A 22,305-nucleotide genomic window follows, 5' to 3' on the forward strand; every position below is an offset into this window, starting at 1 on the left:
TTATAATAAGTTTTGATTTTACTCAATCACTGGGCAAGCTTCAGTGAAACATTTCACTATTAGGATGAGAATTTGTACCGTATCAAGCTGATGACAGAAAATGCTGGCTGTACTTTCAGGAGGGGAGGCTAAAATCTTTTTAGAATATGGATTCGCCTATAGAAAAACGTCTGCTGTAAATCAAACAGTGAAGGGGAAGATGAATAGGAATCTCACTTACACAACTTAAGTAAAACATAGCTCTCTGAAGAGATGAAGCTAGGTTTCTTCTGTATCCCAGAATTTAATCAACATTTATATGTATAATTCATCTATTATTTGGCTTAAAGGGGCTTATTGGGAAATGTTATCATTTTTACTATTTTCTACAGAGAAAATATTTTCCAGTTTCAAATAACCCTGGACTTTTGAATTATAACCTGTTTTTATGTTAAAAAGAGAGAAAGAGAGAAAGAAAGAAAGAAAGAAAGAAAGAAAGAAAGAAAGAAAGAAAGAAAGAAAGAAAGCAAACTAGCTAGCTATCCTGATGGCTCTGGAAATACTTGAGAAAGGTTTTTAAACACAGCAAAGAATTAGTCTGTGGTGGCTTGTTTCTTCTTCAGGATGGTGAGTGGCAGATTTGTGGAATTCATGGAGAAAGAGCAGAAAGAACGAGCAAAAAGCAGAACGCAATAAATGTGTGCTATCTGCTATCTGAGCCACAGATGGGAAACAGACCACATCTTTTCCAAACCCTGCGAGACTCACATCAAACACACAAGCTAGTTCTAAGTGGAAACGTTCTGTGTTCTCTAACGAAAAGACACTTTGAACATAGACGTGTGAGTCACAGACAGTGGAAAGACTGACTGGACTGGAATTTAAAAAAAAAAAGAAAAAAATCAATCACTGTGTGGTACTTTTTTCTAGGAAAGTGTCTCAACACACAGGCAGGGAGACAGGCAAACAAGCTTATCACCTGGCTCCAGGCCTTTGCCTGCTAGTCTAGCACACCCATGCACATTTACTTTCCTAAGCATTTTGTTTGTTTTATTTTTGTTTTTCCAGACAGGGTTTCTTTTTCTGTGTAGCACTAGTTGTCCTGAAACTCACTTGTTAGATCAGGCTGGCCTCAAGCTTCTGCCTGCTTCTGCCGCTCAAGTGCTGGGATTAAAGGTGTGTTAAAGCACACCCTTTTGCTTTTCCCTTAGTAGGTAGAATTTCTCTCCCCACTCCCCCACATCTGGGATTGAAACCAGGGCATTATACATGTTAGGCAAATACTCTGCTACTGAATCATCCCCCAGCTTCAAAATTAACCTTTCAATAAAATTCACAGACAATACCTTCAGTTCTGAATGGAAGTAACTTTGAGGTCAATCCACAAAATTTCAAGATGCTTTCACTGAGCCCATAGAATAAATATATTTTCTATCATAACCTACTCTTCCCCACATAAATGTTAGACATCAAAAGTAATTGTTCAGCCTGGCCAGGTGGTGTACACCTTGGATCCCAGGAGGCAGAGACAAGTAGAGCTCTGATTTTTTAGGCCAGCCTGGTCTACATAGTAAGTCAGGCTAGCCAGGGCTACACAAAACAAAACAAAAACCCTTTAACAAACCCTGTAACTTATCTGTGCTCTCACAAACTAAATTCACAACCACCCAAGGGTTGCACGCCACCGTTATCTTTCCAACTTTAGGTGTCGGTGGGAATGAGGCCTCTCCAAGAAATATGAGATGGGACTCCACATCAAAATCCAAGCCCTCTGCAATATTCACACAAACAGAAAAAACTCACACACAACATAGGTTACTCATATTAGCAGGTATCCTTAGAATTACTTTTAAACAAAATAACACAATAAAAAGTTTTAACAAAGAAATAGTAAAATGATCAAAGCCTTTCATAGACATTTGAAATGTAAAAGATCTGAGAGAAGATTAGTGATAGAAAAATAGAATCTGACATGTTATCCAAGAACATTTCTGAACAACTACACAGCCAGGCCCATGTGTCAGCAGGAAAGACCGAGCAAGTAAGGGAGCTGTCTGGGGGTGAATGGCCAGGAAGCTGCTTTTCCTCAAACATAAAAACAATGACCAGTAAACACCTGCTGAACCAAATGGGAGCGCACTCCCTAGGAAGCAGGGCTGTGTGCTCCTGACTTACACCCCTGCCCACTCAGGGAGTAGGAGGAATGGACGGCAACCAACCAAACATGCCTCCGGGGCACTGAGACAGTATTCTACAGGTGCTATTCAGAAGGACCAAAGAACCTCTTTTTGTTGTTTTTTGAGACAAGGACCCTCTACATAGCCATAGCCATCCTGAAATTCACTGTGTTGACCTGTCTGGCCTCGAACTCAGAGATCAGCCTGCTTTCTGTCTCCCAAGTGCTATGATTAAAGAGGCATGTGTCACTATGCCAGCTAGATATTGCAAAAAATTCTTCTTGCACAAAATTAAAATTCACTCGCAACATACACAATAGGCTTTTAGCTATTCAGTTATTAAAGCAAGTTTTCTTCATGTCATTACTATATAGTACTAATTTGACCAGCGTGCTATACTTACAGGGTAAATTAGCTTCGAGTTCTGCAACCTCTGTAGAAATAAAGAGACTGTGGTTAATAGGAATCTTCATATTATCAGTTTTAAATCAGCAATTTCTTCTAGGATTACAGAAGAAAACAAGTAAGCTAGATGAACTGAAACCTGGTCTAAAATTAATATTTTAAGCGATTTAGTTTTCACAGTGCCACCACCGCCTGGCAAGGACTAAATTTAATTAGAGATGAAAGGTCTGTACTCTCAAACTGTAAAATACTGTGGACAGAAACTAAAGACCAAAAGGTCTGTACTCTCAAATTGTAAAATACTGTGAGTAGAAACTAAAGACCAACCAAATGGTACCCATCATCCAATGAAGTTCACAGACACTGTGCAATCCCCATCACAGTTTCAGTCAGTGGTATTCTTCCCAGAACCTCTAGAATCAAATGAAGACCCAAAGAATCGTGAGAATGAACAAAGTTAATACTGCTCTTTTTTACTTCAAATTCTGTTGCACAGAGGCCAACAGAACACCAGGGGAGGCTAGAGCCAACCTAATAAGCATGTACAGTCAACTAACATGCCAGAGCACCAAGACAACAGGGGGAAATGAGGGGCTCTTCTGGGGACAACTAGGTGTCCTCACACAAACTGTCCAAATGAATAAAGGCTTAAACATAAGGGGTGGTGGTGGAGGAAGTTCCCCAACCTGGCTTTAGCAATGACTTTTTTGTTGTAATTTTTTTAAAGCTCAAACAAGAAAAGCAAAAATTAAACAGTGGGACTACATTAAGCTAAAACACTACAGCACAGCAAAGAAAAGGTAGTCTATATAGACAGGCTGAGAGGAAATGTCTGCAAATCACATAGCTGAAAAAGATTTAATGTAAAAAAATATGGAGTACACACAATAGAAAAGAATAAATAAATAAAGAGGACCTGAACAGACACTTCTCCAAAGAGATAAAAATGGCCACCAGTTTTATGAAAATATACAAGCAGTCACTGTACATCAAAACAAGACCATGATTGCTATCTCACATCTTTCTGGTTGGCTACTACTAGAAAGATAAGAGGTAGCAACTGTTGTCGAGGATACAAAGAAAAGGGAACCTTCGCATAATTTGCACGGGAATGTGAATCAGTACAGTTATGAAAAACAGGACATTCTAAAAATAGAGGAAAAAACAAAATAACACATGACCTAGCAACTGTCTGAATACATACTTAAATGAATCAGTACCTTTTAGGAGTGGTTCTCAACCTGTGCATATCAGGTATTTACATTACCATTCATAACTAGCAAAATTAGTTATGAAGTAGCAATGGAAATAATGTTATGGTTGTGGGTCACCAAAACATGAGAAATTGTACTAAAGGGTCACAGCATTAGGAAGGTTGAGACCACTCTTTTAGAAGGACAAACACTACCATGCTCACTGTAGTTATTTTTCATGGTAGCCAAGATACGGAATCAGCCCAAGAATTTACTGAATAACGAAGAAACTATGGGATGTGTAAGGAACACTACTCAGCATTAGCAAAGACGATCCTGCCATTTGTGAAAATGTGGATGGACCAAAGACCATCATGCTAAGTGAAACAAGCCAACAGAGAAGAAACAAACCGTTGGATACAGAGAAACAGAATGATGGTGACAAGCGAGGAGGGCAATAGCAAAGGGTACAAAGTTAGGGTTAGGTAGGAGTAAGTCAGAATGCTAATGGGACCACACAGGAAATGGATATATGAATTCACCTGATTAGTAAATTGTTTTACTACATATACACCATGTAGGTTTGTAAAATCATAACTAACCACAAGGAAAATATTATTGGGAGGGGGCACAGGACATGACACCCTGGCAATAAATCGGCCAGTAAAGCTGTCTATGCCTTGGACAGAAAGTAGCATGGACTAGATCTTTGGCTGAGTAAATTCTGAGACTGGAGACAGGCAGGAAGTCTCCAAGCTGCTTTGAAGAATATGTACAGTTTTAGTCCCACACAGACTGTAAACGGGGTAAAAGCACATTCCAAGCAGGTAGAAGGCAGACAGTGTAAGTGCTGGCAAAGCAACAGTCCACATGACAGCAAAGCCATGGGGAATGAGGCGGAAAAATAGGGACAGGAACACAAAAGAGCCCAAGGAGATTCCTCAACACAAGTTCTGAAGTTCTGCCTCAAGGGAACAACAGCACAAAGGAGGGCAGAGGAGAGGGCAAGTGACCTCCGCATCGGGCAGCAAGCACCAGGTGAAAGCAGGGAAGAAGCCAGTGATCACTGTGGATCAGACCTGCCTGCTGGCAAAGAAATGGCAGAAACTCAGGAGAAAAAATGGAACGCAGAGCAGGAAAGGGAAGACAGGTGACTGGCCAAAAGGCCCAGCATCAAGACGAGCCCTTCAGGAGAAGTGGGGAAGGCATGCGGAATGCTGTGACATGAGTGGGAATTCGAGCTGAGGCTCAGGGTACGGAGACCCTTAGGCTTACAGGTATTAGAAGTGTGTATGAGGTGACAGAGCCTTTGGCTGGAGACTGGTAGCCTATCCGGAGCCTCTGCTTTAGTGTTCAGCAATCCAGATCAGACAGATAGCCAGCAAAGGTGACTGGGCAGGAGGAACTAGGGCAAGGGAAGGGCCCACATCCCTTCATGTTCCAGGGTGCCAGAGTCAATGGGCTCCTACAGTGATATTCTCATGCTGAGAAAAAGGACATATAAAATCCACAGGTCAGGGGGTGAAGAGGAGGACTGGCAGATCAATCCTCTTGCTGGGGCTGGGAAGGCAACAAATTCCATCACTGACCACAAGCCTTGAGTCCACCCTTTTGGTAGTCACAGGTACTTTTAAAAAATACTTAGAGACTGGGGTTGGTGGCTCATGCCTACAAACCAGCACTCAGGATGCTAAGGCAGAAGGACCCTGAACTTGAAATCAGCCTGAGTTATACAGCAAGACCCTTTCTCAAACAAAAATAAATCTGTGAAAGGTACACTGCCACTATGTTTGACTGCAGTGACCTTGGAGTTGTCTTTGTCAAATGATGCTCTTGCCCTTCCTGGGGAAGACTGGCAGAGAGCTAAGACCACAGATGAGTCATTTACAATCATCATTTTTAAGTACTATCCATGAAACTAAACTGTTTTTGAAGCAAATACTAGCATATTTTATTCTGTCATCCAGATTCACCTAGTGACAACTGGAACCCTGCCCACTGGGTATGAATTTCATATCAAACAGATAATGACCAGCAGAAGCAAAAGTCTCAAGAGGCTAGTCCAGTGCCACAGAAAGAAGAAATGAGATCTGGGCACATGCACAGGCAAGGCTATAGGGCAGAGTATGGGTGGGAGGATTGGAAGGAACTGGGCAGATGTCCTGACCAATGTTCCCAATGTTCCACTTCTCTTCTGGAAATGGTGGGGGTGTATTGGAGATTAAAGACCCTCATTACAGGCAGGTGTGGTGGTGTACACCTTTTATCCTAGCACTCAGGAAGCAGAGGCAAGCAATCTCTAAGTTTAATGTCAGCCTGGTCTACAGAGTAAGTTCCAGGACAGTCAGGGCTACACACAGAAAACCTCTCTCAAAACCGAAAAGAAAAAGGGGCAGTGGGGGGGAGAGGGGGCGCTGAAGAGATGGCTCAACAGTTAAGAGTACTGGCTGTTTTTCCAGAGGATCTAGCTTCACTTTTCAGCACCCACGTGGCAGCTCACAACTGTCTGTGTTAACTCTAGCTCCAGGGCCTCCAACACCCCTACATAGACATACATGCAGCCAACAACAATGCACATAAAATAAAAAATAAACAAATCAGTAAAAAAATAAAGACCATCAAGGCCCAGATGATCCAACATCCAGAATGGCTTCAAGGTAACTGGCTCAGACGATACAGCCTCACGGACTACTCCATGATCCTAAATTTTCTTTGTTTCCCCAGAAGATACAGCGCCCCCCTCCAGCAGGAAGTAGTAAGAGAAGCTACGCCCAAATTCCCAAATATACCAAGCTGACTTTGGAGATGTGTAAAGGTTAAAACCTTCCTTTTTAAGAAAAGAAAAGGGGAAGTGCTGTGGGATGGTCTGTATGTCAAATGTGTTGCTGATTGGTCAATAAATAAATCACTGATTGGCCATTGGCCAGGCGGGAAGTGTAGGCGGGACAAGGAGGAGAATAAAGCTGGGAAGTGGAAGGCTGAGTCAGAGACACTGCCAGCCGCCACGATGACAAACAGCATGTGAAGATACCGGTAAGCCACGAACCACGTGGCAAGGTATAGATTAATAGAAATGGATTAATTTAAGCTGTAAGAACAGTTAGCAAAAAGCCTGCCACGGCCATACAGTTTGTAACCAAAATAAATAAATAAATAAAGACCTACATCACATCAGTACTTAGGGAGTGTTTTGCTAATGTGATTCTACTCAATAACTTTATTTAAAAAAGTTATCATGTATAGCCACATTGTGTAAAGGATTTACTGATTTTTTAGTAATTTGAGTTCTGATTATCCCCACAATCCAGTAGCTACAGGGATTCTAAAACCCTGGATGCCCCAGTCCTCAATCACTCCAGTATCATTAAAAATCCTAAGTAGGCCCAGGCACCTAAATTAGTGTTGTTCTCTAACTCTTGGTCTGTGTGGCCTGTTACAACAAAAATATCTTACACGTAGGTGGTTTGCAAACACTTATTTTTTATAATTCTGAAGGATGGCTAGCCAAGACCAAGGCACCAGCAGATTCTGAATCTGGTGAGGGCCCAGGGCCCTCATATATAGCAAATTCTTGTTGTGTGTTCAAATGGTAGGAGAGGCAAGGAAACTGTCTAGTACTGATTTATTAGTACTGATTCCATTCATAGCAATTCCACCCTCATAAATTACCTCCTAATTAATACCACCCAAGTGTTAAGATTTGAATGTACAAATCTGGAGGACATGTCATTCAGATTGCTTCAGACCACTACCTGTGAAAAGATGATCTAATGCCATTATACACATAAACTTAATAAAAAGTTCTAATTCTACATGATATCAATAAATTTAAGGTTTTGCCTGTATTCGTCATGTTCAATGTAACTCATCCAAGAAAAGGAGGGTGCTGAGGAGAGGCCCAAACACAGCCTGCTGACCACACCAGGAATCCTCTGTTCCACCTGTCAGAGCAGGCCTGGGAATAGAATCCTTGGGACATGGGATTTCAATAAAGATGCTTGGCACTTTGTCTAGCCCAATGCAGACTACAAAACACCCCGTCAAATCTGCACGGTACTTTCACAAGTTAACACCTCTTTTGCTAGGTGGCTTAGCATTTCTGGGAGGCACCTGGCACCTTGCGTAACTCAGTGGCTGCATAACTTCCTTTTAAGAAATTATTTTCCTTTCTGTGTAAGGATCACACCAGAATTCACTGGAAGTGTGAGTATAACCAGATTACAAAGTCCATGCAGTTCTCACAATGGCCCCCACACCTCACACACTCACCTCCTCTTGCTTTGGGCAGCTCCTAACACTGGGCTCTAGCTATGTCCTCCAGATCAGTGCTACCCATCTGCATACCCTTCACGGTGGGAGCCACACAGCCTGCTCCAGCCCTACTCTGTGCCCTAGGATGGGCACAAATGTTTGGCAAATGTGGGGCACGTAAACACACTTGCCTTACAAGGTGGCAGGGCCCCTGCTGTGAATATATGGAGACATTGAGACCTTCTCTCCTCATGTGGCCTAAATCTGTGTCCCTTCTCCCTTCATATACTGAAGCTCTGTGCTCTAATAAGGTGCCCTTGGAGGCCATTAGGTAGTCTTAGCAGAGCTCCCACATGAGATCAGTGTCCTCAGGAGAAAACCATTCTCCCTTTCAGGCACCTGTTTTCTTCTCTGTTTGCTGAGGACACACGCAACCATTTGTTTATAAACCAAGAAGACCTACCTCACTAGGACTTGATCTTGAACATCAAATCAGCTTCTAGAACTATGAGAAATGTGTGGCTTATGTTACCCAATCTGTAGTGGTTTGTTATAGCAGAGTAAGCTAAGATAAATGGCCAGTCCAGTCAGAGATGCACATGGGCTTAGCAGAACTGAGTTCCAACTTCAGACATCAGTATAGGAGCTGAGCCCTTCACTCCCAGGACACAGGCCTCAGCACTGACAGAGCTAACTCACTCACCAAAAGTGTTCTAATGCCACTCTAAAATGCGAATCGCAACCCCAAGAAAGCAGTTTCTTCTAACAAAGGCCTAGCATTGCTACGAATGTAGCCCTGGACTTCATACCACCTACTTTTGACATGAGCGCAGAAAATAACAAGTTGGCTGCCCACCTATGGCTTCCATGGGCCCTCCTGCCTGCCCCCTTATGATGCTTGATGTACTGATGGCGGCTATCCAGGTTCCCTGAACAGCCTCACTGGTGTTTAACCTTCAACGGAACACAAGGCTGTGTGTGCTCAGATGGCTGCCCTCCTACTTGACTGTTAGCAGGACTCCTTGGTAGGCTACCCCTCAGATTCATATGCTGTCAAATGCTGTGACAACCTTGGCAATGTGGAAAGCTGTACCCTGACCTACTCACCAGAGAGTAGCGTGGAGTCTAGCACTGGGAACAGACTTGGGGACCTCTCTCACCTTCAGAATCCACTAATGCACAGGGGCATGTGGCAGCTCTGGTAGATTGTGAGGGCCCAAGCACACATGGACACATTATTCCCACTCTAAGGTGCCTGGCTGGGCTCAAGGACAGGAGTGGACACCAGCCAGAGAGTTTACCAGTAAGTGGCAGGGCCCCATGAGCCCTCCCCTACCTAGATATAAAAGCACCTATTTTTGGCCTGATAGTGTCTACAGTCTTTCCCTTGGCTCTTTGGGATGCCAGTGTAGAGGACAGTCTTCTCTGGTACACTGTCCAGATGCCCTCTCACTGGGGCTGTGGACACATGACCTTTGTTCGAGGACTACTACCATAGGCTAGACACCTTCTAAGACAGCCCCCACCTGGAAGCAGGAAGGCATGAGCCTTTTGCCAGGTTGGTGACAGACAGATTTAAGAACTGAGCAAAAGCTACAATGGGACATTCTCCTCCAAGTGTGATCATCCCTCAGCCTGCTTTCTTCACCTCCCTCTACTGTACAGTCTCAAGATATTTTTTAGTTGCCCTGCGTGACAAGCTCCTGCCTCCCCCTTTAGGAATGCAGTCTGCAGTATTAAGTTCTAAACATAATCAGTTTCCTAGAACCTGTCTATACTCAATGAAAGACATCTTCACAGGAGCCCACTTTATGACCTAGGACAATAATCTCAATTAGAGCAATCTTGCTAACTCAGACTCTTTCAAAGTCCCTAAAGGGATTTTTGTCTGGAAAGATTTTTCACCATGACCACCCTGGAGCTATCTGAAAACTCCCAGATGAGTCCAGTCCCTAGGCACAGGATGGGCAGAGACTCTGTCAAAACTTTTTTCTGTTAACTTGCATCTCTCTCTGCTCTTTGAACTGCAATGCTTAAAATCTGTGCTCCGAGAGCCTGCCTCACCCCTGAGAGGTGAGTCTCACCATCCTGCTGCAACTACTGCAGGCCTCTTCAGGTGGAAAAGGAAGTCTCAGCGCTTCAGGTGGAAAAGGAAGCACCATCCCTGCAATTACCCCTAAGTGCTTGCTATGGTTTAACCCACAACACTTGCTCTGGTCTGAAGGTGCCCAAAATCCATATTACAACCTAATCCCCAATGTGGTAGTATTAAGAAGTGGTATCCTGGAGTGATTAAGTTGTGAGGGCTCTGTTCACAAGAATGATTTAGTGCCATTTAAACTCTTGTCTCTTCCTTCCCAAGGGACCAGTGTCCTCCTAGGAGTCAGCAACCTGGTTGCATCTTGAAAGCAGAGTAGAGTTCTCACCAGACACTTTGTTTTTTTCTGTGATGGTGGGGATGGAACCCAGGGCCTGGTACATGTAAGGCAAGTGGCTTTATCACTGAGCCCAATCCTGCTTTCTGAACCTTAGCCTCCCAGACTCCAGATCATGAGAAAGATGCTCCAACCGTGCTGTGGGATGTTCTGTATGCTACACTACTGTTTTCAAGGAACATAAAATTTTGTGTCAGCAGTACAATCAGGGCCTGATCCTGTCACTGTTTGTTGTGACATAGGTGTGTGGGTTCTCACGGATCTGTGGAAAGAAGACTCAGAGGCATCTTAAGAATGAATCTAGCCTTTCATGGCTGCAGGGGGGTCCAACCTTGAAGGACTGAAGCCTTTCCCTTCACCTAGGGCAGTTTTATTTCTCTCTATTACAGTTAAGCCAGTTAATTTCCGTATGCTCAAAACACCCTGAAAGGAGCTCCCAAAGATACAATGCCAAGGGCAACTCCTCCATTTCTCAGGTACCAGGTTTTCTGAACCAAGTTTTGCATAGGCTTTGTATCCTTAGGAGACTCTCAGACAAGAATCACATAGGGCGGCTAGAGAAACAAAAGGTATTGGTTAAACAAAGGATGGACTAGGGCTAGATGCTATGCTCTGGAGCCAGGCCAGGTGTGGCTCAGCAGGAATGCAGCCACAGATCCCCCTTTTTATTTAAAAAACAACAACAACAACAAAAAACCAATTATCTTGTAAGTTATGCAGCCTTACAACAAATATAGCCTTTTTTAAAAAAAAAACTATTTGTCTTACAATCTTACACAAGTATACCAAAACACATTTTAAAACCAATAAAGTTACTATTTCTAGAACAAGAGCAACACATGCTAGGATAAGAAATCTATTAAAGTGACTCGTAGGATTGAATGAGGCTATGATATCTGCCAGATTTTTCATAATGTCTGTTCCTGTCGTATCAGGTAACTGTTTTGTAAAGGTTTTTTAAATTTCTTTTGTAAATCAAAAACCATTTGAGAAGAATTAGGGTGACCCAACAAGTGCATCTTAACCTTTTTTCAATCATACTTGTTTTCATTAAATCTTAAGGGTGTGATTAAATAACAAGAAACATTTCAATCGTATTTTAATTTTATCTGCTCCTTCAAAATTTTTAACTGATCCCCTAATAATACAACAGCATGCCTTAATTTAGCTAATTCATTTGCTATCTCATTATCAATTTTACTTTGTTCAGTCCAAAGTATTTTTGAATGTCTATGCCAGTCTAATGAATTTAGCGGTTTGGATTTCTTTATGAAGGACCACTCCAGCGGTTGTTGCTGTAGCTGCCAATGCAATGACTCTCATAATAACTGCAACCACCAGTCCAACCATACGACGTGATCCTGTAAATATTCTTTTAGCGAGCTTCTGCACCAGGACCATCATAGGAGAGTTTTGCCATGGCCTCGACAACTTTACTGGTATCCAGATTGCTGGCCTTGCTCTAAGAATATATAAACTTTCAAAGGTCAAATTTAAAAACATACTAGAATTAACATAAGTATGAAGGGTACACCATTCACAAGTGCCAATGTACAGGCCCCTTTAATAGCAGGTAAGGGTACATATGCCATAAAAGGAGGGCTTTGATTTAGTCTAAAGACAGAGTGTACTTATCATCCTTAATGTTTAATTTTCCTTCTCACACCTTAAGAGGGTGGAAGGCACTTGCCAATTTCCACAAGTTAGTCTGAATTGAATTGCCAAATTGCAGGGGAGGACTTGCCATTCCAACTCCATGCCACCGAATAGGTTCATTAACAGAAGCACTGATTTCCATAGTTTCATTTATATTATACCGTTTCCATCTTAACTCTGAGTGAGATATTTCCCTTGAGGGGAGCCATAAGGGCTCCAATCAATGATGTCTCCTTTGGAGATATTAATTAGCACTCAAGGTTTCTCACTCTTACAGTGTTGCCAGTGTACCCAGTCAGGTTCCTTGTTGATAACCCTCATCTTACAGACCAGCAGATTTATGGAACTAGTAGCATTAATCTCTTGTCCTTTAAAACCAGATGCATGAAGCATATAAAACTTACGATAATCTTGGGTAGTATTGACTATGGATAGCCATACTTGAGAGGTAATTTTTAGGCATTAAATTTCATTTCCCAAGTAAATAGGTATTCCTTGTACTCCAACAGTGTAATTGTCAATCACTTTACCCTCCTCCACTGGCTGAGCACCTCGATTGTCATAAGGGCCAGGTAACCAAGAAGATTCATTAACCATTACAGGAATATTCATATCTTCCCAACTTATTGCTATGTTAACTGGAGGACTGGGGATATAAGCCCAATAATTATGATCCATCCCTTTTACCTCCAACATTACCACAGAAAGCATGGTGTAGCATTCAGAGGCTTGTGAGTCATATAAACTCTTAGGCTGTCCCCAGGTGGGAGGATTAGTTGTTTGCAAAGGTCTCCTGTGTATTGACTTTGGCAGAGGCATCCCTGCATCTGCAGCATCTTGGAGATGTCTTTTGCTCCTGGCAAATTTTTATTAATTTCAATGGAATCCACAATTTATTATCTCCTGTGGAAACGTAAGCATAACCTCGGCCCTAACTTAACACTTTTCCTGAATTATTTGGTGTTAAAATATTTTATAATACATGGGCTGACTCAATTCAGCAATTCTTCCCATAACTCAATTTTGTTCCTGTTTCATTAGCATTTAAAAAATTTTAGCCAGGCAGTGGTGGCACACACCTTTAATCCCAGCATTCGGAATGCAGAGGCAGGTGGATCTCTAGGCCAACCTGGGCTACAGAGTGAGTTCCAGGAAAGGCGCAAAGCTACACAGAGAAACCCTGTCTCAAAAAACAAAAAACAAAACAAAACAAAAATTTTTTTAGTAGGGTACTATGCAGTCTATCTCTAGGGGTCCTCATATCCTCCCCCTTCTGTTTAACAAGCATCTCTTCATAAGGTCTAATCTATCCATAAGTATTTTGTAATTTTTGTTTCATCAGGGCTAATTCTTTTTTTGGCCTCAGCTGTTAACTATCTAGGACTGTTTAAATCTGAGTCATCTTGCAGAATTTGAAACAAATTAGTTAATTCTTGAGTAGACAATCTAATTGTAGGCTGCAACCAGTTAATATCATCCAATAATTTTTGAAAATCATTAAGAGAATACCGTCGGTCTTTTCTAATCTGTACCTTCTGTGGCTGAACTTTTAGTTTATTTAATGTATAGACTAAATAGTTAAGAGAATCTCCTCTTTGCATATTTTTTTAAGGAGAAATTTGTAATCCCCAATAGAGTAAATTTTTTTGTATTACATTTTTTTCTAAGGTATCTGTATCAGAGCAGCCAATAAAATATCATCCATATAATGATAAATAACAGCCTAAGGAAATTGTTTACGAGTCATTTCCAGTGGTTGATTTATAAAATATTGACAAAGTTGGGCTACCAACAGTGACCCCTACTTTAAATTTGGATAGCCAATTCCTGTCTTATCTTGTCTTTGTACAACCTGTATAGCCTGTGACCTATTCTTACAACTTCAGGAATATATCCTAATTTAAACATCAATTTACGAGCTGTTTCTGAAATTGTAGGAATATTAATTTGAGCTCACCATTGTTGTAATAAATTTCTCTCTCAAAAATTTATGGCTATATTAGCCATATGAGGCTTTAACATTTTCATCTGTTTTTTAAGGCGCTATACATTTAATTCATATTATATTTTGTTTTATTTTAGGAAAGGTTCCAATGCCTACAAATTGAGTGGAGACTTCTTGTAGAGGCCAGTTGGGATCCCAGGATTCTTGTGAAACTATAGATACATTTAGCACCAGAATCCAATAATTCTTTAATTTTTTTTCTTTTCTTTTTGTTTGTTTTTTTGAGACAGGTTTCTCTGTGTTGTTTTGGTGCCTGTCCTGGATCTCACTCTGTAGATCCGCTGGGCAATCCTTTAATCTCATTTAATTTTACTTTTAGTTGAGGCCATTCATCACTGATAATTGTTTGTCATGACATCTTTTTTTTCCCCCCAAAGCCTCTAGTTCCACATATAGGCATCATTTTGCCTTTAAGATATGGAAGCAATAATTAACTAAGCAATTTTATCATCAGCTTTTATTTCCATGGTCCTTTTACATATGCCATCTATAAAAGCATTAAATATATCTCTATAGGATTTGAAGAGGTAACTTAGGTAATACTTTGGAATATTTTTATAAAACCTAAAAAGAGGATCCTTTTTTATAGATCCCAAGTAACATGTTAATGCAACTCACCAATTATTAACAATGTGGATCAAACAATTTACCTGTATTTTATTTAGTGGAAAAATAATTAGTTACAAAAATAATTTGCAACCTCTTTATCAGTAAGAGATTACTTTTTATGGGTTTTTATCCTAGAAATCATATTATTTAAAAAGCTAACAACTCAATCTGTTTCAGGTGTTATATTTCTTTTTTTTTAATTTTAATATTCTTTTTATTTATTCTAAAATAAATCTTTCACATCATGCAACTTGATCCCATTCATTTCCCCGATTTCTTCACTTCCACCTTCTGCCCCTGCCCCACAATACCCCCACAAAAAAAACAAAATCTAAGAGAAAAACAACAACAAAAGAAAAAAACTAGCAATCTCATCAAAAGCTGCAGGGTGACCCAATGAGTCACGAAGCAAATCCCTTTGTCCATATATATTTACTTGCAAGTGTTCATTGCAAAGAGTCACTGGTCTGGTTCCATGCCTCTGGGTTTCTGTTTCACTATTGATGTTGGGCCCAGTCTGGGACCCCTCTTGGATATCCTGTTGTTTCCCTGTGTTGTGGAGATCCTGCAGCTTTGGGTCTAAAGGACTGGCCCTTCACATGCTCCAGAAGATCATAGATGGAGTGGATATTGGGACGGGCCTAGTCATAGCTCTGGTTCTCAGCCTAGGCAGCTTTAGGGTTAGTCAAACCTGCCAGTTCTCCTGTGTCCTCTACACAAGGCTGAACTCTCCAGCATCAGGTGTTACATTTCTATAGAATTTAACCAAGAATTTTAGAAAGCAATTTAAGAGCAGAGCCAAATTCTCAGTAATGATCAACAGACAAGTGTATACTCAATATATAGTTTAAAATTGTGAATCCTATTCCTTTAGTTTATCTACCATGAAAATCAGATATTTATTAGACAATCAAAGACAAGAACATCCTCTATACACTGAATGATTAATATCTCTGGAAATTTAAACAGCATCTACTTAGCATTCCATGTCCTGATCAAACCGTTCTTCACCAGAAGTTGGGCCCATTTAAACTTCCTCTTTCTTCCATGAAGGGACTATTAATAATGAGTTATTCCCATCATTAGGGAGAAATGGAAAACATTTCCCATGAAGGGATCTATTTTTTTTTTTTTTTTTTTCCGAGACAGGGTTTCTCTGAGTAGCTTTGTGCCTTTCAAACTCACTCTGTAGCCCAGGCTGGCCTTGAACTCACAGAGATCCGCCTAGCTCTGCCTCCCGAGTGCTGGGATTAAATGCGTACACCACCACTGATCGGCTGAAGGGATCTTTAATATTGAGTTATTTTCACTCGAGGGAATAATAAAAAAACATTCAAGCCAAGGTTAAACAAACAAACAACAAAATTCTAAGCTCTGGGTTTGCTCTTGTTCAGGCTGCAGTACTGAGGCCCACCTGTTGATTCTTAGTAATTCAGATGCTGCCACTCTGTGCTGGCAGGCAGAAAGATTTAAGCTAATTCAAGATTTAAGTCCAGAAAGTACAAAGAGACTCTGTTAAACCAGTACAAACCCACTGCCTTCAACCTCTGCACCTCCACATGTATATGCCTCCATAAGTGTACATCTGTGCATTCTTGCCCTTCTCATGCACACAGGAACATGCAAGCCACACATATACCACCCACAAACACAAAAGGAAACCCTTTATCAAACACAGTTTTCTTTTACAAACATGAATAGTGACTATGACCTTAAGACACAATTCTAATAATAATTCTGTGAATTCTAATCATAAAATCACAATATGCATTATTAACAGTTTATATAGTATCTGTGTGTGATGGTGTGTGTTGTGTACTATGATAATTCTGTGAAGACACCCAGGTCTTCACAGGATTCCTTAGGCTGTGTCCTGCATGAAACAGGAAAGGATTCTAAGACATTACCTTTTCCAGGCTGGAAACTGTTGTGCATCCCACAGGAAAGGGATAGCAGAGGAGAATAACAGCAGCACCCACGTGCCTCAGGCCTGCCAACTCCTATTGCCTTATTCTTTCCACAACACAGCATAGCAGAGCCAATAAAGACTATTCCTGGTGTGTCAGACACCACAGTTCTAACACCATCTCCTTGCTATCACAAGCCCATCCTTTGCCTGATATAAATATTTCCACTGTAAGGGACAATCACATTTCATTCTATTTTTATTTTTTTGAAACAGGGTATTATTTTTTGAAAGATGTAACTCTGGCTGTCCTGGAACTCACTGTGTAGACAAGGCTGGCCTTGAACTCAGAGATCTACCAGCCTCTTCCTCTAGAGACCTGGAATTAAAGGCATGCCTAGCTGATAACCATCCGTTCAAATCATTTCAAAGAAGTATTTCCATTCAACAGGCTTCTTGACATCCATCGTTACAGGGTATAAAACCAGCTTCCACGGAGGACGGTTACCTTTAACAAGCAGCTTGTCTCTCACAGAAACCCTCCGAGTAGAGTCCGATGTGGAGGCTGATGTCCGGGATCCCTTGAGACCGTCATCCCGCTTCAGCTTGCTTGCCAGTGTTAGCATTACTGCCGCCTTTCTTCTGGAAGACAGGCAAGAGTAGTAAGGAGCGTGTCTCCAGACAACAACTGGACAGGAGAAATACATAGGTGTTTTCCCTTCAGATTTTCTCTAAAATGTGTAGAAAAGTCCTACACATATTAACAAAACTGGATTCCTTCACAATGGGTCTGAATAAGCCACGTGATTTTTTGTAAATTTTGGGAGCCACAAGTTTCATACTCACCAGGCACAGAGTGGGTGCTAGTTCAATCACAATCTAGCCCAACCACCCCCAAGCTTCCCAACCAGCTCTCATGCGCTACCCACACTGGTTTCAAATGAAGTAACTGTCCCTGCAGCACTGGGATCCAGGTGCGGCCTGGGAACAGAAGTCTCTAGGGCAGAAGAGACATCTGATGCTTTGCTTTCCTTCTCCCTTCAAGGGAAGCGTACAGAGCCTTCAAAGGACTGTTGTATTTACTGATGTGCAACGTCAACACCAAGAGCAAATGATAATACCCAAACTGGACTGTCTCCACTGGCTGCTTCCAGCCCCTATGAGCTTCAGGTTTCCTGCTGCCAACTCCCTGGGAAGGACAGCAAAACCCAAAGGCAGCTGAGGTAATGCTCCCGACTGCCTGCAGAAAGGGTGAAAAACTGCCACCACTCCTTAACCCTTCAACTGTTTATTCTAAAAGCAGCATTAGAGCAACACAATTGTTGGGCAGAAGGTACGGGCCCTTTCCATGCACTCCTCTCCCCATTCCCATGATCAGCATTCCCTCCAAGAGGCTTTATTTGTTCTAACTGATGGACCTGCGTGAAGGCATTATCACCCAGAGCACAATTTACATTAGGGTGTCAGCAATTCCTAGCTCCAGAATCTGCCTTCTGTTTCTACTACACGCTTCCATCAATCAGACACTCCTCATACTTGACACTTCCAGAAAGGGACTTTAGCAAGAGTAAGTGAACAAACAGTTCAATATCTGCATAATTTCCTTTCTTGTTTTAAAATTACTTCCTTTCAATACTGGTTTGATAATTTTTTCAGTCAAAAAGGATCTACAATTTTCCAGATGAAAAGCTTTATCCAAGAGGTCAAACTTGAGGCTAAGACCCTGGAAACAAGGATATTCCTCTCTTCACTGGTATTTTAAAACATCTCAAACCCAGGTCTTTCGCCTAGTTTCTCATGCCATCTTTTATGTATCCTTAGTGATGTCAGATTTCATTTTGTAACACATATCACAAAAACAAGACGATGGATATGATCTTCCAAACTGTACATGGCCCTGCCATACTGAAGACTGGTCACACTGAGCACAGTGGCACATACTTGTAACATCAGTATTTGGGAGGCTAAGGCAGGGAGATTTGTCAGTTGGAGGTTAGCCTGGGCTACAAAGGGGATCATGCACCAACAAGCAAAATAAATAAAAATACCAAAACAAAACAAAAAGTGTATTTGTCTAAATGCACCAAACAATTCTTTTTGTTTGTTTGTTTGTTTGTTTTTGAGACAGGGTTTCTCTGTGTAGTTTTGGTGCCTGTCCTGGAGCTCGCTCTGTAGACCAGGATGGTCTTGAACTCACACAGATCCTCCTGGCTCTGCCTCCTGAGTGCTGGGATTAAAGGCATACGCCGCCGCCGCCACCACCACCCGGCCCCAACAATTCTTATATGGCATGTTAGGATGCATAAACTCATAGCATTGAAATCTGGGAAAAATTCCCAACATGCGCGCGCACACACACGCACACACACACACAGGCACATGCCCATGTGGACCCTGGAACAACAGGCCTGGAGGGTAAGTGTCCAAGACACTTGGCTACAAGAAGCACTCACCACAAAAACCTAGTTTCCTCTGGAAGGTGTGTTGTAAGCGTGGTCATGGTGTCAGGTTTACACTGATCAATCATGAAGTGATGGGGCACTTCAATCATACCTCAGTGCGGTTGGCAAACATCTGAAAGCCCACTAGCACCTGGCTCCTCAGTCCCACTCTACAACGCCTTCTCCTCAGGGGCGTCGACGTGAGGAGATGAGCCCACTATGGACACCACAGACCTTCAAGTTTTCACTTCAGGCACAGAGCTATGGTTCCACTGCTAAGTCACTCCCCCACGGGAGGCTTTAGCCCACAAGCTACCAAAACAGAACAGAGCAATGCTTTCCTGCCTTGGCCCCCACCTGGAATGATCTTTTCAGGAATTTCTCAAACAGGATCCTGGGGTAGCGTTTGCCACCCTGCCAAGTCCAAGCCCACCACTATGTGCTCAGACCTGGGGACAGCAAGGGTGCCTGACAATGCAGAGGTGGATAATAAGCCTATCTACCACTGGGGACTAGTGAGGAGTAAGGGGTGCTCCCCAGGAGGATCAGCAGATAGATAGTCACCTTTGGTGTCAGTGAAGCGAACAGTAAAAAGTGAAAAGGAAAAGCAGTGATTAATAGTTTAGTCCCCTAGTGGTCATAACAGAACTTTATGGGAAATGAAGCCAGGGCACACACTGCTCCACGCCCTGAGGAGCTGCACTGCTCAGGAACCTGGCAAGAGCCAGGCCTTCCCCACACACTGCTGTGGCGCTTAACATACCCCTCCCCTACACTGAGGCCTTCTCTGAGGCAGAGGATGGGTATGCTCTGCTCAGCAGGGCATAGACTCTAGCTTGTAATCCTCGGGAAGTTTGTAGACTTTAAACAAGACATGCTGTGCAAAGGCCATGCAGGGTAGAAAACACTGGTGTTGTCTCCAGAGAAAACACAACATGCACTTTCTAATATTCTACGGCACTAATTCTTCTATCATCTGTATCACTTTCACATGCCACAGGAGAAACAAAGCAGTCCCAATCTGGAAATGTTCCCATAATCAGAAAATTAAATCTACACCAAGGGAACAAAAATAATTACTTAAGCTATCCAAAGGCTAGCAGACTACCTGCAGCTGCCTCAGAATTCTCTTCCTCTCAACACGGCCCACCTCTGGAAAACCGGACTTTAACCCAAACTTCCCGTTTCTCGAAAATCACACCGTGACTAAGGCAGTATTTTGGGAACACATCAGCTATTCTGAACAGCATGCTCAGTCTCTTAAATTCCACAAGTTGTAATTGGCCCAGTTAGTTCCTCCTCTGGGTGGGACCGAATTTTAGGCCATCCACCAAAGAAGATCCCAGCTTGTTATTTGCCAGTCTCATCAGGTCCTGTTTACTCAGCATTCCTATGTGCCATGGTGAAATCAGGCCCGTGTCACCTGTGCAGGGCCAGGCAGCTCAAGGTGAGGCTAACTCCTCACAGATCGTTCCGATCCAAGCATTTACGTGAGAACTACAGGTCACTAGAGACACTTACTTAACCTCCCAAGCCGAAGGAAACAACAGATCAGGGCAGAAAAACGTCTACACCTCAGCACCGTACAGCATGACAGTGCCCAGGGGTCTCTCGCCCACCAGGTTTATTGACTGACCACCTCTGGAGCCCATCTTTGATTCCGGGGACCGAAAGTCAGGTAGTTCGGCCCAAGAGGGGCTCCTGAAGCTCCTCCATCACTGTTAGCTCTCTTAACTCCCACTGCCGGGCTCCCTGCCCCACCAGCTCGGAAGCCTCTTGCACCAGGCCACCAGCAGCCTCACTGGTCCACCCCGGGATCCCGCTCACTTCTGGAACCTGTGTCCAAATCTCACAACCAGGTCTAGGGATGCCCTCCTTCCCTTCACCATCTAGCCCTAGCAGGGACCTAGGGAGAGCAGATTTCTACCTAGAGGCCAAGCTCCCCTCCGCGAAGCCTTCTCGGTCACTCCAACCCACCGGCGGCGGCGCCGAGGGGTGGGTCCAAATGCCCACCCGAGACGGAGGCCACCGAGCCCGCCGGGGAGGAGGCCACACCCGAGATAACACGCCGCGGAACCGGGTCAGGGACCGAACCGGACCAGGCGGGACCGGCCTCCCCTCCTCCCCGCTGCCGCGGTGGCGGGCCGCGTCCGCCTCCCTCCGGGGGCAGCGGCCTCCTCGCCGCGGCCTCGGTCTCCCGGCGGGCCCGAGCTCGGCACCGTGACCTTGCCGGCGGTGGCACGGGGTCCGCCTCGGCCCGGCCCTCAGAGCCGCGGGGGCTCGCTGCCCGCCCAGCGCTTCCCGTCAGCCGCCGACCTCGCGGCCCCGGCCACGGCGCCCGGCGAGAGGAGCCGCGGCCGCATCTCAGCCCGCGCGACGGGCTCACCTGAGCACCGCGAGTCAGGCGAGGCGGGCCGGCATCCAACACCATGCCCGACCAGCGACGGCTGCAAGACGCGAAAGCCCTTACAGCCGCACCGGCTCCCGGCGGCGGGACCGGAAGTGGCGGGGCGGGGACTGCGCTGTGACCGCAGCGGGCGCTTTAAAAAAAAAAAAAAAAGAAAGAAAGAAAGAAATTCAAAGCTGCGAAGAACTTTATTGGCAACCTCACGCGCAGACAGCCTCGCGCGTGGGCCCGACGGGGCGGCCGTCGCTCATTGGCGGAGGGCACGACCTGGGGGCGGGCCAAGGGAAAGCCAAGGCCTTCTCTGATTGGTCACGGTGCCCGTGCCTGCGTCCTAGCGTCCCGCGCGCGGCCTTCCGGCTTGTTTCCATTCATTTGGCGGCTTGACGGCCTGGGAGTGCTGGTGCGGTACCTGCGGGTGGAGCTGCGTTCCTGTGCCTGGCACCGTGACCGACTGCAAATGACCCGACCTGCCTGCGGCCTGCACTGGGGCTTTGGTGTAGATTACAGATTACACCACGTGGTTACTGGGCGTAGAGGCACTCTTCGTGCCCCTTATTTTTTAATTTCTCTTATTTGTTACTTTAAAAATATGCTTCAGGCCGGGCATGGTGGCGCACACTTTAAATCCCCGCCCTCCAGAGAAAGAGGAAGGCTTTGTCTACATTGTGAGCTCCAGAACAGCCAGGGCTATGTAGAGAGAGCCAACCTCAGACAAACAAACATCTACTTCAGGCCTCTGGATGTAGGGCAATGGTAGGGATCTTGCTTAGCATATGTGAGGCCCTGGGGTTCCATGTGTAGCATCTTACTTGTATCCTGTGGGGTACGAATTCCCTTTCCC

At 43.8% G+C, this 22,305-nt stretch overlaps 1 protein-coding gene across 6 annotated transcripts in view; it reads right to left on the reverse strand.

Annotated features, from left to right (window-relative positions):
- Ube2f (ubiquitin conjugating enzyme E2 F (putative)) overlaps positions 1–21,589 on the reverse strand; it is a 49,551-nt gene extending 27,962 nt beyond the window's left edge. For 2 of the 6 annotated variants that reach the window (XM_052750418.1, XM_052750416.1), the window contains exons 1-2: positions 21,444–21,589; positions 17,125–17,258 (exon numbers count right to left, since the gene is read on the reverse strand). In XM_052750418.1, coding sequence (XP_052606378.1) covers positions 17,125–17,242 — 118 coding nt within the window. In that variant the 5' untranslated portion in view covers positions 17,243–17,258; positions 21,444–21,589. Of the gene's footprint in view, positions 1–2,559; positions 2,590–17,124; positions 17,259–20,984; positions 21,246–21,443 lie in introns of those variants that run through there. The other 4 variants (XM_052750417.1, XM_052750413.1, XM_052750412.1 and 1 more) reach the window with 4 other exon arrangements.
- Between the last annotated feature and the right edge of the window lie 716 nt (positions 21,590–22,305).

This window comes from Peromyscus californicus, unplaced genomic scaffold (genome assembly GCF_007827085.1).
Source record: "Peromyscus californicus insignis strain IS unplaced genomic scaffold, ASM782708v3 Scaffold_21__1_contigs__length_65335640, whole genome shotgun sequence".
Lineage (NCBI taxonomy): Eukaryota > Metazoa > Chordata > Mammalia > Rodentia > Cricetidae > Peromyscus > Peromyscus californicus.